Source organism: Tursiops truncatus, chromosome 5 (genome assembly GCF_011762595.2).
Source record: "Tursiops truncatus isolate mTurTru1 chromosome 5, mTurTru1.mat.Y, whole genome shotgun sequence".
Classification (NCBI taxonomy): domain Eukaryota; kingdom Metazoa; phylum Chordata; class Mammalia; order Artiodactyla; family Delphinidae; genus Tursiops; species Tursiops truncatus.
In genome coordinates, this window is record NC_047038.1 from 97,230,494 (window position 1) to 97,249,532 (window position 19,039).

The following is a 19,039-nucleotide window of genomic DNA, read 5'->3' on the forward strand; positions in this document are numbered from 1 at the left end:
TTAGTTCTGCTTCTGACGAGTGGACAAGGCTAGGCAAATTACTTTTGGCAGTGAGCAGTTAAGATAATTTTTTAATGATTCAAACAGGCCTTAGCCAATGGTGTTCAAAACAGGCTTGCTGGAGCTGAACCCGGAGCCGACAGATGGTTTCTCTCCTAACTTAATTTGATTCAGTGAGACATTTGATTTGAGCTTCTATGAAAGGGAAATAATGTATTTAATTGTCTGATGATGCTTGGCCTATTTTCAGTGAAAGCATGTAACTCTTTTTGTCTATAATGCCGACCACCTCCCATTACCACCCCCCACTTAATTGTCCAGGGTCAAATCCATGAGTGAAGGCTCAGGACTTACTAAGTCACTTCTTTTTCTACACATTTAGAAAAGTAATTGTGAAAAATGTCCAAATGATGTGATCGTATTTGCATGATGGGATGGGAGATGGGGAAGGTTTGATTCCTTCCTTTCCACATGAATTTGTTTCCTTCTTAAGACTCAGAAATAATACCCACCTATCTCCCGGATGTGCTCAGTCCTATTTCTTTCCCCATAGTGGGAACTAAGTAAACTCCTGTTGACTGTTGAAAAGAAAGGCAAAACATTTTTGGTGCAGTTTTCTGTTGGGAAGTTAATGGGATGTTGGTTCAAGAAGGCAGCCCTCTGGGTGGAATCACTGCCTCATACCTGGGGAGAATGCATATAGTGTGAAATGCAGAGAAAGACTTAATCACCTCTCTAAGGCCCTATCTCCATTTTTTAAATTTATTTATTATTTATTGGCTGTGCCTCCTGTTTTACAGGTTCTTAGTTCACCAACCAGGGATCGAACCTGGGCCCTCTGCAGTGGAAGCACAGAGTCATAACCACTGGACCGCCAGGAAATTCCCAGGTCCTATCTCCAGATATGGTCACATTCTGAGGGACTGGGGGTTAGGACTTCAACGTATGCTTTTGAGGGGACAAAACTCAGCCCATAAAACAGTCTTGACCTGTTTCACTTAGCATAATCTTATTCTCGTGGCTTAGTGTGAGACATCTCAGAGGGGAAGTACAGCTTTCTAATACTGACCCTCTCAAAGTGGCTCTGTGATTGGACAGTCTTCATAGATTTGGGTGTATCTTGTGTCCCCCAGCCTATGTGCTTCTTAAAAGTTGGTGAAGACTTTTATAAGTTGACACATATCCTAAGGCCTGCTTATGAAAGGAAACACTTCTGTAAAATTAAGAATTGTCTTCTAAGTTATTTTTTTTTAATAGGTTTGGATTGCTGGGTCCTACCTGTATTCACAAACAATGACAGCTCAACCAAAAATGTTGAGGTCCTGCTACATGGTAAGCTGTCTCCTGGGAGCTTAGGATACAACTGTGCACAAGACAGACTTGCGCCTGCCTGACTGGGGTTTCACCTTTAACAGGGCAAACAAAGGAATGAGTTACAAACCTAAGACACAGCAATACTAGTTTCTCTCTGCATTGCATTGCCTTGCATCCATTCATTCATGCATGCATCCATTCATTCATCCAATCATTCATCCAATCATTCAGTAACATTTATGCAGCACCTCCCACCTCAGGCTCAGTTCTGCCCATTGGGAAAGTACTGGTGATTAAGACTGGCATGGTCTGCATGTCTCTTAAATGGGAGTTGTGAATTCTTTGCCTATCATTTTATAGCTGCAGCTGTAATAGTTTCAGAAAATTGAGCCAAATGTGGTCAAAACTATGTGGAGTTTGGGAAAATACCTTTCTCATGAAGATTTTTTCTTCTTTTTCTTTTCTTCCTTCTTTGCCCATTATTTTTCTAAAGGTGGTGTGCTGAGCCAAATTTCGGTGATCTGAGGTGTCATTTGCAGACTGGTTTGCTAAGTTCCTATGGTACCACCAGTGGTCTTTCAAGCTTGATGTGCTTTCATTTGATTTCCTTCTTGATGCACAAGAAATTTTAAAAATGCACGATAATCATTGGCCTAGAAAATGTAATAAGGGATGTTCTTCTCAGAAGTAACACTTAAGTGCTGTATATCCACGAGACAGGAGCATTTGCCTATTTAGAGCTGAAAAGACAAATGAAAAGAGAGTAGCAAAAAAAAAAAGGTAAATATGCATACTTTCAAAGAGTAGTTATATTTTTACACCTCTTCAAGCTGTTCTGTTTTCTCTTTCTCTCATATGTGGCAGTGCTGAAGTTAAAGGAAATGGAAAAACAACACACTGTTACAACAAAAGACAGTATATCAATCAGATTAACCAAGACAAGTTGGTTGGAAGGTTTAAATGATCTCTGAGCTTTATGCACACAGCCCGGTTCTGACATGGAGTGAGGAGCTTTGGCAGCCAAATCACTGCGGCATGTGATGGTTGGTGACCTTATTCTGAAGCATGTTACCGTTTCCAAGTATTATAAAGCTGCAATTTCCTGTACACAGCTATGATCATTTTAAGGACATCTCTTAGATGAAAACTTAAAAAACAAAACAATACAAAGCAAAAAAAAAAACAAACAACCCCCCCCAAGATTGTTTAGAAATATCTAGCCATCGAAATGACGTCCCATGAATATCAACAAAACGATCTCCACCGACAGCTGTTTATATGGACTTCAACAGAGGGTCAGTTTTCTGAGTGATGCTCTGTCTTTGAGACTCTTCTCTTCTTTTCTAGGGATACATAGCTAGGATGGTTTCTGGCCACACCTTTTGCTTGCGTAAAGCAGAATCTAGCATTTCCTAAGCCTGCTTGCTATTGATTCCTGTAGTTTGTGATCTTAGAAGGGATGTAAGCAATCATTTGTTCTACCTCCTACATATCATGGATGAAGAAGCAGAACTTTTGCATATTTTCCTTAGGCTGTTTCTCTCCCAGCTAACAGTCTAACCACCTCTGGGTTGTATAAATGTGGGCCAAGGAGTCAAGCGATGTTTAAACAACCACATTGAAATGGCCTGTCCATTTCGGTGTCTTTAAACGGATCCGGGTCCCTGGCTTCAAACCGAACAAACAGGTGGTGGAAAAGCCTCCAATGTATCATTGCTTAAAAATTTCCCACCTCGGGGCAAAATCAAGGTTTTCACTTTTAAAATAATGTTTTGAAACCATCCAGCCCAAAGTATCCACTTGCAGATCATTTTTCCTGTTTTGCCTCCATTGGCTATGGTGCGACTGTGTATGGATTCTAACAAGCTGACTCTAAGAATTTGGATCCTGTGTGTTACAAACAGCTCAGCCTAGCAGGAGGTGTAGAGAACAGTGCAAATAGATGTGCTCGTTGCCTGGCACATCTGGAATGAGCACCTTACGATGCCAGGAGCTCTTAAGTGCTTTTGAGTCCCCAGAAGGGAGTCCTGCTGGCTCTCAAGGAGCTGTTTATGTGTTCACGGGCAGCATCTGCAGGGCCAGGAAGGAGCTGATGTGGGTCTTCCCATCCCCTCCCCATCAGGTGTGAGAAGCCTGTGTGCTGGAGCTGGAACGCCATCGCCCCCACTGCTCATTCGCTCTTGCTTTGAGACCTTGGATATCCCAGTTAGCAGTCCAGGTCATCACGAACCAATGATCACAATCATCACAACGCGTACCTGGTAGGGGCCTCACCCTCACATGCAGTGTCCTCATACAGCCCAGGAAAGGAGCACCTGTCTACACACAGCTCCTGTGTTTCCGCAATCCACATGCTGTCAGCACAGGCTTAAGTGAAATCTGGTAATAAAAACACAACCACACCCCATCCAGTGGGACCCAGTGGCTTTGTCTGTTCGTTCACTGCAGGGTGGGGAGGGATTGATGACTCTGCCCAGAAGTTGGCGCTTCTATTAGAAAAGCAACTTCGGAGATTTCTGTCAGTGACAGGAAGGGAGGAAAGGGGAGGTGGGGAGGGGAGGCTGATGTGGTGAACCCTGAGTTGTAGGGATCTGGAGAGATGGTGGAAGGCACAGTCACTTTTCCCCTAGTAACTGTAGGTCAGGAAGGGTACCTTCTCAGCGAGTGCTGTGAGGAAGGGCACCTTCTCAGGGCAAAGCCTTCACAACCCAGCCGGCTCGGGTGCTGTCAGCTGGTCTTTTCTTTCTGAATCCTGTGAGGAAGCTGACGGAAGCATAAAGGACATTGCAAGCCAGACCTGTCTTCTGATGGGGTTTTGAAGGTGCAGGAAGGAAGCCAGAGATGCAGAGGGACCCACACCAGGCTGGACGGAGGCTCTGCGGTCCTGTCCTCTGCTGTCTCTGCTGTCCACAGAGACAACAGACTTACTAAAACGGCAGAGCTGGACGGGATAACCCAGCCCAGTCGGTTCCTTTACAGAAGGGGACACTGAAGCTCTGAGAGGTTAGAGCCATTGTAGGGGAGGCAAAACTTTTCCTCTATCCTCTTAGCATCAGGCTGGGCCTGAGAATTAAGTTGACATAAGATGGATTTAGAGGAGATAAGCGTACAGGTTTTATTATTACATGGACATGGGAGCCTTCACAGAAAAATGAAGACCACCCCCCAAAGTGGTTGGGTCTAAATGCTCATATACTAGGTTGAACGAAGAGTAGTAATTGTGAACAAGTAACTAAAGTATATGGGGAAGCTCAAGCAAGATAAGGGCTGTTTAAACAAGGTTTGTTTGTACTGATTTCTCTTGGTACCTGTTCCCTGTCTATGGAGATAAGAACGTTTCTTTCCTCCTGGTACAGAGAGGGTATCTTTCACACGGGAGTTTCCTCTCCTGCTTTTAGGAAGGAAAAAGGAAGTCAGAGCACACTGCTTGCATCTGCTGTTTTTCAAGTGGCTTTAACTCAAAATAATCTTATGTCAAACTGGCAGATTTGGGCATATTCTGCTACATTTCACCATCCAGCTAGTTAGGAGCAAAACCAGAACTGGAAGTTGGTCCTCCTCATTTCTAGTCTGCAGTTATTTGGTTCCATCTCGGTTTTCATCTCGTGACTGGGACAGCCACGCACCCCCAGTGGATGTCACCTGGGGGTCTACGAGGCACCAGGTCCTGTGCTCAGGGCATCCAGGTTTCTCCGATGCATAAGTGTTACTGTTCCTATTTTGTGGATTAGGACACTGAGGTTCAGAGAGGCACAGTGGGTTAGTAAATGGCACTTCCATGTGGGTCAGCCTAAAAACACAGCAAGTTAGACCAAGAGTTAGAATTCAAAATTGCCATTTGTGACAACATAAATGGACCTTAAGGGCATTATGCTAAGTGAAATATGTCAGACAGAGAAAGACAATTACTGTATGATCTCATTTATATGTATAATAGAATCTAAAAAAATTTTTTTTAGAAAAAATTTTTCTAAAAAAATTTTTATCTTTTATCTATGAGTCTGTAGCCCCTACAGACTCATAGATAAAGAGAACAGATTGCTGAGGGGTGTGGTGGAAATGGGTGACGGTGGTCAAAAGGTATAAACTTCCGGTTATAAGCTAAATAAGTCCTGGAGATGTCATGTACAGCATGGTGACTAGAGTTAATAACACTGTATTGTATATTTGAAAGTTGGTAAGAGGGTAGATCTTAAAAGTTCTCATCACAAGAAAAAAGATTTGTAAATATGTGTGGTGATGGGTGTTAACTAGACTTACTGTGGTGATCATTCTGTAGTATATACAAATATCAAATCACAAAGTTCTACACCTGAACCTAATATAATGTTATATGTCAAGTTCATCTCAGTGGGAAAAAAAAGAGAATTCTAACTCAGGTCTCTGAGTCCAGTACTATTTCTACTACTTCACTAAGCTGGAGTACTTTCTTTCATTAAGTTATTTTTCATGGATTATATTTATTTTTATTGCTTCATCATAATTTGGGAATAAATGAGACACATGCACTATTTTTACCGAGAACATATCCTTTTGGCCTCACACAGTGGTCTCCCACTCAGACTCAATTATTTCCCCTCAATTTTGACCTCCCAGGTCCTAGAAAGGCAGTAACTTGAGAGGTGTTTGAAATCTGAATGCAGGTATATTCCCATCTCTGCTGTTGCCAGTGCATGTTAGGGCTGGGTGGCACCTGAGACAGTCTGGTTTCATCCCTTCCCTTTGCAGATGAGAAAACTGCACTCTTAGATGCTGCTGAGACATGCAGGGGATATGAATATGGAAGACTCTAGCATGCTCTAAACTTCATCCACTCCATCAACATCATCGCTGTCCTTATTCATGGGTACTGCCGATAAAGACGTGGCACTCAGGTTCAGAGGAGTGAGGTTCTGGATTTATTTGGATTAGCTGTGGAACAGCCTCCTTTTGTGAGAAGATTCCAAATAGCTGTTCCAAATGTAACCTTTTCTATTAATGGACAAGCAAATAAGTTTAGTACTTTTAGGGGTCAAATGTTCACAGAAACTTTCCCAGTCAGGGTCATTTTAGTTCAGGCTGACACAAACTCATCTTGGAATACATCTACACTCTACCAACACTTCATACAAGGTCTTAGCAATCTGTGACCGGAATACAAAAGCAGCTGAAAAATGCCTTGTAGGTGTCCTTACAAGTGAAGTCCGGTCCGGCACCCCCCGATGGCTGGACTCCCGCTCAACTGCAGACAGGCTAAGACGTCTATAGCTGATGGCAGGGGCACAGCTGCTTTGGGACAAAAGATGGGCAAAGAGTGAGGCAGCACATGGAGGGGCAAAGCTGAGAGAGGTGGGGTTGGAGTGGAAGTTGAGTCCATCTCCCCCTCCTCTGGTCACTGCTGGGGGGCCTGGCAGGGCTCTGGGGAGGAAAGTATTCTTCATGCTCTTTTGAGTGACATGTAGGTGTTGGGTTCTCATTGGTCAGCTGGAAGCAGTACAAGCGACAGTGTTGGTGAGTGAGAAATGATACCACTGGGGGTTCTGCATTCCACATAAAACTTGCTGACTTTCCTTCTGGTTATGCTGATGGGATAGGAAAGGTCTGGTCTTAGGGGCTGCTGTTAGCCCAGAGCCCAACTCAAATGTGAAGTATGTGATCATCATAAAGCATCAGGCACCCTTGAGGGACATTCCAACAAGATATAAGTATCTGGTCGGGGACTTCCCTGACAGTCCAGTGGTTAAGACTTCACACTTCCACTGCAGGGGGCGCGGGTTTGATCCCTGGTAGGGGAACTAAGATCCTACATGCCGTGCGGCACGGCCGAATTAAAAAAAGAAAAAAGATTTAAGTGTCTGGTCAAGAACACCAATGAATTCATAATCATTTATTGTAAATCACTCATAGTTTACACATTATAAATGGCAAAAACACCTGCTGGATGAAGTAGTTTATTATGACAATTTCTTATTGGCATCACTTCTTTTTCAAAAATTTAAAATTTAAATTTAAACCCTACATCTTCCCTATCTTTGAAGCACTATGTTCGAAGTGCTCTGATGCCAACACTATAAGGCTTTCTTTTGCTCTAACATCTAACACAAAGCGGAACGCTGTCCCATTAATTTGGCATGCTCTTTACAAGGCAACTTAACACACAAATTTTTCTTAAATCCAGAAGCTACATAATGGTCACTTTATGTCTTGCTGCAAGTTCAGTGAAGGCTGCATGCAGGTGAAACATTTGTAGACACTGAGTTCTAGATAACTATTGGTTATTAAGATCTGATTGCCTGGTGTAGAAAATTAATATGCTTATTTAGCAGAAGTAGGTAAAGTACATGCATCAGTGGCTGGGATCAATTAGAATATAAATTAGGTGTCTAAACATTTAAATGAGAGTTTCATTTGAGCTTAATTTGATGTCTGGCACTTCTGAGTTATACACCTTAAAATGACAATAGCAAAGAGAACAAAATCAAACACTTAAAACAGGCACTGACTTATAGGGTCAGCTGGGTGTACAGCGCAGGACACAAAACTAGCAGAGCAGTGAACAGATAGATCTCTTGAAGCAAAGACAGTGGAGCATTGACAAGCTGGAAACAGGGCAAAAAAATAAGAGAGCCATTTCCTGTGCTCTCATTTTTTTACGTTTTCAATTCTCTTCCTTAAAAATAACAACACACAAACACACAGTAATTACAAAACACAAACATTCTTTACGATTTAGACCCTCTCTTTTGTCTTCTACCCTGCCTCTCTGCTCCTTCAGATAGCCTGTTTAAAAATAACGTTGCGTTAACTGGTAGAAAAAGAAAACAAGGCTCTCCTGAATCGCACTGAAAGAATATTAAATTCCTTCATCCTGTCAGGGTTAACATCTCGTACAAGCACATGACGATGTATGTTTGACATATTGTAGCTACAGCGATTAAATCACATGTCTACGTTCTAGTGTTAAATCATAGTTACACTGACTTTTAAAAAATTATTTTCAAAAAAAAAAAAAAATTATTTTCATTGAGAGTTGTATCTTGACATTAGTTTGAGACAAACAAAAAATTCCCAAACCGCGTAGACTCCGTTCCCTCCCCACCCTGTACCCCCTCCCACGATCCAATGAAGAAGAGAAGTGTAGTAACAAAGGCCATGAACCGAGGCGTTGACAGCGGATGTGGATAGCGCTTCCAGGGTCAGGCGCTGCCCTCTCCAGTTCTGGCTTTCCGGGCTTCGATCATCGGCTTGGTTGCCCGTTTGCGGTCAGTGGCCAGTCCCAGCCAACACATGAAGTCAATGAACCAGGTGGTTGGGTTGAAATTTAAGCCAAATTCACTCGCAGAGTAGTCAAAGGGAAAGGTGTGATGGTAGTTATGGAAGCCTTCACCTGGAAGACAAAGTGGGCTTGAAATAACCCAATCAGCATCTCTCTGTAGAGCTTTCTAAAAATCACTCATTTATTACAAGACACTGTGTCAGGCTCCAGTGGGGAGCAGAAGACTTGCTGTCTGCCCTTAGGAAGCATTCACTCAGTTGGCTAGACAAACTCAATAGGAACAGAAAAATAACAATAATCAGGACAAAGTATCAAGAGTAATTTTCCCTGTGGATTGGTGACATGCTCCCACGACTTCAGAGCTGTACTTCTTAAGCTAAATGCCAAATGGCTGATAACAGATCATCATTTTGCTGTATGTTCATAAAAGGAAAATAGCCTCTGTGGATTGAAGTAATTAAAGGAAGACTTCCTGGAAGAGCTTGGAAGAGATAAATGATAATCATTCTGATAGGTGAGTGAATTAAGGAGTTGGATCTTTAAATATCCAAAATCTGCCTATATATTATTCTACCCCTCACAGTGAATAGCTTTTCCTCCCTTACTTTTTCCCCCCACTAAGCTGTTTTCAGGAAAAGTCTCACAGCTTCTTTCTTTGTTTTCTTTTTAAAAAAGAGCTTTATTGAGATATAATTTACCATACAATTCACCCATGTAAAGAATACAATTTAATGGCTTTTGGTGTATTCACTGAGCTGTGCATGCAACACCACAATGAATTTTATAGCATTTTCATTACCTAAAAAGACACCCCACTCCCCTTAGCTGTTGGCCCTTAACCATCTCCCCTCCCTCCAGCCCCTCTTTCTTTCTCTGTGTTGGTTAATTTTACATTTTTTTTGTGTGTGTGTGTGGGATCTTCCCGGACCAGGGCACGAACCCATGTCCCCTGCATCGGCAGGCGGACTCTCAACCACTGCACCACCAGGGAAGCCCCTAATTTTACATGTTAACTTGACTGGCCAAGGAGTGCCCAGATTAAACTTTATTTCTGGGTGTGTCTGTGAGGGCGTTTCTGGATGAGATTAGCATTTGAAGCAGTGGACTCAGTAATGTAGATGGTCCTCCTCAATGTGAGTGGGCATCAGCCAGTCCCTTAAGGGCCTGAATAGAATCGGTGGAGGAAGGAGGAATTTGCTCCCATTTTCCTGACTCACTGATTGAACGTCTATCTCATCTTCTCCTGCCCACTGACTGGGATTTGCATCATCAGCTCCCCTGGTTCTCAGGCCTTCAGACTCAGACTTAATTATACCACTGGCTTTCCTGGGTCTCCCGCTTGCAGACAGCAGATGGTGGGACTTAGCCTCCATAATCACATGAACCAATTCCTCAAAATAAATCTCTCTCTCTCTCTCTTGCTCGCTCCCCGCCGCCCCCACCGCCGTACACACACACACACACACACACACACACACACACACACACACACACACACATGCACAAACAGAATACATCTACATTTATATAGATACAGATATCCTACTGTTTCTGTATATATGTATATATATAGAGAGATTATGAGCAATATTATGTATATATTTATTTGCATATATTTATACATATACTGTTTCTGTTTCTCACTTTTACTAATACTAAGCCAATAAGATTGGCTTATTCTGAATATTTCATATAAATGAAAACATACAATATGTAATCCTTTGTGACTGGCTTCTTTCACATAGCATAATGTTTTCAAAGTTGTAGCAGATATCAGTACTTCATTTCTTTTTATTGCTGAAGAGTACTCCACTGTATGGATATACCACATTGTATTTATCCATTCATCAGTTGAGGGACACATTTTAGCTGTTATAAATAAATAATGTTGCTATGAACACTCATAAGCAAGTTTTTATGTGGACATACATTTTCATTTCTCTTGGGTATAAATCTAGGAGTGGAGTTGCTGCGTCACGTAGTAACTATTTTTAACCATTCAAGGAACTGCCAGATTCCTCCTTTAATTCTTAAGTGGCTACTGGTCATCATACAGTTCTTCTGTTGACCACATTTGAAAGATTCTGCTCTACAATGAGTATATCAGATGGATCAGTCTGTTGTCTGCAATTTTCTGTTTAATTTAGGTCTTTTCTAACCTGGCCCTCCACCCCATCATTCCTAGACTAGAGTGCTAGAGTTTTCCCCTATTTTCAGATACAGGCACTGTTCTAAGAACTCTGGATGTATTCCCCCATCTATCATACAGTGGGTGTAATAAGAGTCTTCCAAGGACCTTTATCAAGAAAGCTGATTTGAGAGTCCAGTATTGACCTGGACAAGCTTCAAACCAACACCCAGTTCTTCAGGGCCTGTGTCATGGCCTCATTCTTTGGGTTCCCTGGCCCACCATCCCCTATGTAAGATGGTAACATTCCCAGAGTGCCCACTCTTCGTCTGCTCTCAGAGTTACCACTGGATGTGGCTCCCCTCGTTACAGTTCTTATAGAAGATGAAGAGTGAGAGGAGGAGAAAACAATAGGAGGGATCAGGAAACTCACACTTTTCTCTCTGCTTATCCAGTTATTCCCATAGCTAAATTTGGTGTTTATTCCACCTTATATTGCTCTTGTCAACACAAGATCCCTGGGGTCTTAATAAATGGGTGACCCTAACACCATGATGGCAGAGACCCATGGCAGAGGGATGCAGAGACTGTTTCAACTTAACAGCAGGAACCTCCCTTCCTGGGTTTGATCTCTGTACTCAAGGCTCAGGTTACCCAGGAGACTGAGTTGCTTCTATCAAGATACAGCTATCATTTATTAATCACTTACTGTGTGCCAGCCACCATGCTAAATTCTTCAAAGGGTATTAATGCCTATAATCCTCACATAGCTAAGCTATCTGCTATGATTATCCCCATTTTTAAAATTTATTTATTTATTTATTTTTGCGGTACGCGGGCCTCTCACTGTTGTGGCCTCTCCTATTGCGGGGTACAGGCTCCGGACGCGCAGGCTCAGCGGCCATGGCTCACGGGCCCAGCCGCTCCGCGCCATGTGGTATCTTCCTGGACCGGGGCACGAACCTGTGTCCCCTGCATCGGCAGGCAGACTCTCAACCACTGCGCCACCAGGGAAGCCCGATTATCCCCATTTTAAAATGAGGATGAAAATGCACAGAAGGGACAAGTAACCTGCCTAAGACCATACGGCTAGTAAGAAAAACAACATCCCCGAAGGCTTGTTTCCTGCTAAGCACTGCTGCAAACAGTATGTATTAACTCACCTAACCCTCCGGCGACCCCAGGCGGAGGTCAATGCTACTATATATTATCCCCACTTTACAGATGAGAACACACGGTATGGAGGAGCTAGATAACTTGCCCGCGGTGGAGGAACCAAGACTCAACCAAACCTGTCAGACTCCAGAAGCCTTGCTCTTAACCATTCTGTGGTACCGCGAGATGACAAGGTCCTGATTCTCCCCATCCCTCTGTTTGCAGGCCTTTTAATTAATTAATTTATTTTTAAGGTCAGCCAAATGATGGACAGCTGAGGCTATAGCGGTCAGGGCAGTTTGAGAGAGACATCAACTGCTACTCCTCCTTTAGGAAAATTTCCATGGTAAAAATAAATAGCTACTAATTATTGATCACCTACTATGTACCAGGCACTGTACTAAACAGTTTATGTATAGTATCTTAGTTAATTCTCATAACACCCCTATGAAGCAGACATTCCTGTTCCCATTTCACAGGTAAGAAAACTGTAAATCAGAGAGAGTAAGTGGCTCGGATTCTAACGCCAAAGCCCAAGTTCATCCCAGTTTACTCCACCCCATTGCCTCTCTTTACAGATTCCACAAAACCACTGAGAAGCCTAGAAGATCTGAACTGCCACTCCCCCCACTGGCTCCCACCCCATACTCACCGATGGCACCCAGGGTGACGAGCGGGTTCTGCCGAGGGCTGATGTTCTTGTCATAGGGCCGGTTTCCGTACATGTGGGCGACACTGTTGACCAGCCAGGTGACATTGAGTGAGATGGTGTAGCGGAGGATGGAGGCCAGGAAGTAGGAATTCCACAGACTCTCTCCCCAGATGCACCAGGGCACCAGTGTGGGGACCATGAAGCACATGAGCACCACGCTGATCTTGTAGTACCTGGAAGGCAGGATGTCATGCTATCATTGGGCACCTGTTGATGGTGGCAGGGATAGGTGAGCAAGCTGCAGGGAAAGTCAGCAGTGGCACTGCTCAACTCCTTCAGCTCTTGTGCCCTGTTGTGTGTCACTCTGTATGGGGGTCACAAACCCAGATACCTACAAGGGCTAGGCAGGTAACACAAATTTGAGAATTAGGACAGGCAGAAGCGATAGGAAGTGGAAGGCCCCGCAGCATACTTCAGAATTTCAATATAAAATCATGAAACCCATGCATCTTAAAGCTGCATTTGTCCTCCAAGCCGCAGAAGGACAGCTTTTTAACAGCTTTTCTTTCTTCCATCAGTCAGTCAACCTGACAATCAGGTTGTTTTCAATAATTTCAAGAAATATCCTGTATTCCTTGAATAATTTTCAGGCACATGATTCTGTACTAACTTAGCTTAGTAAAAGGTAAACAACCCCTTCCCTAAAATGTTCTCTGTCCCTTTGAGATTACATTCCAAACCAGCTAAAAATAAACTAAGTATAGGAACAGGCACAGCCACATAAAAAGTAAAAATTATAAAGAAACCATCAATAGTTGGATTCCTGGGTCTGTTCATACAGCAAACGTTCCCTGAGCACCTCCTGTAGGCCAGGCCCTGAGTACTAGAGGTACAGAGACAAATTTGACACAGTCTCTGCCCCAGGCCCCAGTCAGGTGAAACCTCCAGCTATGTAGGACCAGCTCTAAGCAGGGACAGGAAAGAAGCTCTGAAATGAAAATGTCCAAAGCTGCCCATTCATAGCTGATTCCTCCCTGACCTGCCTTCAACTGACCAAACTTCTGGGAGGCCTCTGTTAAGATGCACATGTATGAACTTGGAGGGAGCACAGCGTGAGGAAATGAGACTAGGGAGGTGGAAGGCTTTGGCCTTGAGCCCAGATCTGATTTTGGATGCAAAACAAGCCTCTTTTTATTCTTTCACTCTCCTCTTGTTCACAGCTAGATGGTTCCCCAAAGCAGAGCATGAGGCAAGGGCTTGTATGTGGGTCGTTTATTGGGGAAAGTGAGCTCAAGTAACAGGAATAGGCAGCTGGGAAGTGGGAAACGAAAGGAGGGAAAGTCAAGATGGGGGTGCCCACTGCTACAGGCAACTGAACTTGGACCTTGATGGGACACATTATACCTCAGAAGTATTCTCTCAAGGAATGAGAGAAGGCACTGTTTTCCCATTGGCTCCAACTCTTCCTTGGTCCAAGGGCCCCCATGGGATGTCAGCTCTCTCACACTTCCAAGTTTGCTTGGGTCAGAATGGCTGAGTGTGGTCCACGGGCATCTCAAGGGATGGTGGCAGAGAAGTCAGGGCAGGAAGTAAGAAATAAGCAGTACAGCTGAGCAAGGTGCCATTGTGTTACACCTGTGCCACCAGGTGGCTGCAGGAACAGCTGGAGTGAAAAGGTGGGCTGAGAGTACGAGGTGTGCGTGAGAGGTGTCCAACACAGGCAGTAATTATAATACCTCCTGGGGTTCTTGTGAGGATCAAATACTAATAACTAATGCATACTATGTGCTTACTGTGTGTCACGGCTATTCCGAAACCTGTCCATGTACTGGCTCATTTAATTCTAACAAAAACTTTAGGAGCAGGGGACCATTAATATCCTCATTTTACAGACGGGGAAATTGAGCACTGCAAAGGTTATGTAGATGGGCCAAGGTTACAAGACGATTCAAGTCCAGGCAGAAGCACTTCGGAGACTATCATGCTATTCTGCTTTGCAAATAAAATCGTGTATGTAGGGGCTTCCCTGGTGGCGCAGTGGTTGAGAGTCCGCCTGCCAATGCAGGGGACACGGGTTCGTGCCCCGGTCCGGGAAGATCCCACATGCCGCGGAGCGGCTGGGCCCGTGAGCCATGGCTGCTGAACCTGAGCATCCGGAGCCTGTGCTCCGCAACGGGAGAGGCCACAACAGTGAGAGGCCCGCGTACCGCAAAAAAACAAAAAAACAAAAAACAAAAAATCATGTGTGTAAGTGTGCTTCGCAGATTGCTAGCTGCATGTGAAGGTTGGTTCCCATATAATTATCACTGTTTTTATTGGGCAACATATTAACCCCTCAACACCCATTTTCCAGTCGTTGGCATACAATATGACTGCATTTTAGTGGAAGGAGGGTGCCCAGGAGGTCAGAGGACAGGGTGTGGTTGGAGGGGCAAAGACAACAGACAGTGGTGGGACTGGTGGTCTGAGGTTGGGCTCCTGGGAGTCCCGCGCAGAAGGCTTTTGGAGCGTGTTTTTGGGAGATGCTTACAAGGAAGGGAGGAAGGCAGGATGGGCCCAGGCAGAAGCTCACCCACAGTGAGCTCCAGCAGATCCAGTAGAGCCGGATGGCTCTTTTAGAGCTGTCCCAAATTGCAAGGTATCACCTCATCATCCGCCACTGGCCTCAGGGTGCCTCCTGGGCTGGGTGAACATGTGGGCAAGGGCAAGCCCTAGAAAGGACAGCAGCCAGGGTTGGGGGCATCAGCTGAAGAGGGCATCTGGGTGAAGCACACGGGCCCTGACCAAGGGCCCTGGGAACTGGTGTGAGTGCCTGTGAAGAGGCAGAGGCTCTGAAAGGAAGCCCAGAGGAGACGGCCTGCTGCGGCTGCTCCTCGAGGGCACCTCTAAGGAGCACAGGAAGCAGCTGAACGTTGCCCACAGAGGCATTCTGCAACTTAAGTGCTTCCTTCTCTCCCTCCACTCTCTGGGCTGCAACCCAGTACCTTTGCAAAGAGCCTCTGTTAGTCCTCATTTTGCCCCTGGAAAGGAGACAGAAATCACATGCTGACAGCTAGCTCGGTGCTGGATGCCAGGCTACGCATGCCACAGGCTTTCTCTCACTTACTCTTCACCACAGACTCAGGATGGACGCACTCTGGCAATGAGGATGCTGTAGCTCAGAGGGGCCATGGTTCCCCCGGCCCTTGCTCTGACTCTGCTCTGCCCTGACCCTATGGAATCCGCCGCCTCTGGTTTGACTGCAGTCTGCAGGCTTCGGCTTCCACTCATGCCCTGCCGCTTCTTCCGCCTTCTGAACTGTTAGGGAAGCCTTCTGCCTGCCTGGGCTCTGGTTCTAGAAGCTCTACTTCCCAGAGGGGGCTGGGTCCCCGTGGAGGGAGAGGGCCAGCAATGGGGCTTCCCAAGTGGGAGGAGAAAAAGGCCTTGCCTGCTAACACAACCACTGTCCCACCAAATCCTCTCTTCCTCAAAACAAGATGCTCTTTAAAAATCACTGCCCTCATTCCAACAAAGCTTTAGCAGATCTAACTATAGGGTTGCTCTCTGACTGCTCGGCCTGTGTTCTGCTAGGGTTTCTCTTTGTGTGTTCAATGCAATGGATGGAAGAGGAAGGAATTTTTAGGCGGCACAGTGAGTCTGGGTGGCATTGCCAGTGAGACAGGGCTTGATGCTGATAACTGTGTAAAAAAATCTCCCCAACCATTTCAAATGGACTCAGCGTATCTTCCTGTGCAGCCAAGTGCCCCTTCCCCCTGGTCTTCGTTTAATTACAGTCACTGGCCTTCTTGCCTCAGAACAAGTGCTGAGATGGCTCCCCTGCTTCCTTGCTTAAGAACACTCAAATCTGGGCGCCCTAGCCAAGGGTCCACAGGGCAACACCACAAAGTCTCCACCCCTAATCCTTCCTCATTGAAATATTTTCTTTCTTTAGCTGGTGGTAGGGAGGAAGACTGGAGAGGGGCCACTGATACTGCTCTTTTTGCTAAATGGGCTTCTTATGTTGTAAAGCATCATAGAACAGTTAACTACCCAACTCTGCCACTGTCTTTCTGTGTGATCTTGAGTAAATTATTTAATCACAGTGAACCTCAGGTTTCTCTTTTGTAAAATGTGGTACTGACAAATTTATTGAGTGCCTACTATGTGCCAGGTACTGTCCTAGCATTGGAGATATAAAGTGTATAAAACAAACAAAAATCCCTGCCCTTGGGGAGCAGGGGTATTTTGGTAGGGAGATTTTATATATATATGAATATATATATATATCTCCTCATATGCATATATATATTCTGGTAGGAAAGAAAGCTAATAAACAATATAAATAAATAAAATATAGAGCATGCTATTGGTAAATACTACAGAAAAAAATAAAGCAAAGAAGGAGAATATGACATCAAGGGCAGGTGTTGAAATTTTAAATAGGGTGTCTAGGGAAGGACTTCCTCACACTGTAGCTTTTAAGTAAAGACTTGATGGAAGTGAGAAGTTAGACATGTGGCTAAATAGGACAGAGGATTCCAGGCAGAGGAAACCACAAGTGCAAAGGCCCTGAGGCAGGAATGTTCCTGGCACATTCTGGGAAGAGCAGGAGCGTTGGGGCTGGAGCAGATGAACAAAGGGAAGAAGTGTAGGAGATAAGAGAATAATGATGGACCACATCATGGAAGGGCTTGTAGGTCATCATAGGGTTTCACCCTTCACTTTTACTGAGATGGAGCTCTGGTCAGGTTTTGATTAAAGGAGTGCTGTGATTGGACTTATCATTCTGAGTGTTGTGTTGAGAAGGGACTGCAGGGGAGGGCAGAAGCAAGGAGGCAATTAGGAGGCTGCTACAAAGCCTAGCCAAGAGAGGGCGTTGGCTTGAACCAGGATAGTGGTGGCAGGTGTGAGAAACAGTCAAATTCTGGATATATTTTGAAACTAGAGTGACAGGACTTGTTAACAGACTGGATGTTGGAGAGAAAGAAGTCAAGGGTGACACCAAGGATGGAGATGCCATTAGCTGATATGGGGAAGGATGGAGGAGCTCAGTCTTAGACATGTCAAGTGGCAGATGCCCATTAGACATTCAAGGGGCAATGTCAAATGGGCAGCTCAACAGACAGGTCTGGAGTTCAGAAGTTATCTAGAGATAGGTTTTGATGGGAAGAGATATTTGGAATGCATCAGTATGTGAATGCATGCCACTCACATATATACATATATGTATTTTCTCGTTTGAGTTCCACAAGAGTCCTATGAGATACTTTTCATAACCTCACCTTTTTTTGTGTGTGTGTGTGTGGTACGTGGGCCTCTCACTGTTGTGGCCTCTCCCGTTGCAGAGCACAGGCTCCGGACGCACAGGCTCAGCGGCCATGGCTCACGGGCCCAGCTGCTCCGCGGCATGTGGGATCTTCCCGGACCAGGGCATGAACCCGTGTCCCCTGCATCGGCAGGTGGACCCTCAACCACTGCGCCACCAGGGAAGCCCATAACCTCACCTTTGTAGGACATTTACGGAGATCCAAAGAGGTCATGAGACTTCTCCAAGGCCACACTGGTTGTGCAGAACATAGGCAGGCTTCAAATTCAGTTCTTAAACCTAATTGTCTGTTCCCTCTAAGTATAACCTGCTACTTAGCTTACCAGGAGAAGGTCATAGGGGAGAGGTAAACTGGGTTGGAGTGTGTAATCTAGCTGTTGCCTCATGAATTGCACATCTTTAAGTAAAAATACTGTCTCCTCAAGGTCAGAAATAGACACGTTGTCCACTCCAGCGAGACTGAGCTTCTTCCCATTCCTTGGGCACCACCTTCTTTCTGTCTCTGTATCTATGACACTCTTCCCCCAGCCTGGCTGAGTTGACTTTTTCAGTTATCAGTCTAAATGTTCTTCCCTCTTGGGGGATTTCCATGGTCCCCTTGGACCAGGCAGGGTGCCTCAGCATGTTGTACTTCTCAACTCTCAGTATTCATAAATACTTGCTGGCTTAGCAGGCAGTCTCACCTGCTAGACCAGTGGCCTCAACCCTAACCGCACATTAAAATCAACTGGGTGAACATTTAAAAACGACTGATGTTGGGAACTCACTGTAGACCAACAGAATCCAAATGAATCCAAATTTGTGGCCTGGGCACTGATAGTTTTAAAGCCTCTCCATTGCAAACATTGATCATGGCCTCCCTATAATCCACCCCACCCTCTCTTTCTTGCTGAAATGCCCTGATATTGTTCAGATACCCAACTGTCCTCCCTGCAGCCATGTCCTCTGGGGACATGGGTCCTGATTGGTTTCAGGCAGTCAACGTTGATCTCATTCACTTTGCCAATAATAAATTTGGGAATTGGGCAGTAGTGGCCAATAAGATATGAGGGAAAGGATGGCTGCAAGTTTTTGAAAGGGAGATAAGTGTTAGTGAAGATGTAGGGAAATCGGAAGCCTTAGCATCATTGGTGGGAATGTAAAGTGGCGCAGCTGCTGCATAAAGCAGTTTCTCAGAAGGTGAAACATCCAGCAATTCCACTCCTATGTATCTGTTCAGACGGTTGGAAG

At 44.8% G+C, this 19,039-nt stretch overlaps 1 protein-coding gene across 4 annotated transcripts in view; it reads right to left on the bottom strand.

Annotated features, from left to right (window-relative positions):
- Window positions 1-7,147: 7,147 nt before the first annotated feature.
- SCD5 (stearoyl-CoA desaturase 5) overlaps window positions 7,148-19,039 on the bottom strand; it is a 157,454-nt gene continuing 145,562 nt past the window's right edge. For 3 of the 4 annotated variants that reach the window (XM_073805400.1, XM_073805402.1, XM_033857181.2), the window contains 2 exons: window positions 12,505-12,737; window positions 7,148-8,680 (listed from right to left, as the gene is read on the bottom strand). In XM_073805400.1, the coding sequence (XP_073661501.1) occupies window positions 8,490-8,680; window positions 12,505-12,737 (424 nt within the window). In that variant the 3' untranslated portion in view covers window positions 7,148-8,489. The remainder of the gene's footprint in view (window positions 8,681-12,504; window positions 12,738-19,039) is intronic. The other variant, XR_012332092.1, reaches the window with a different exon arrangement.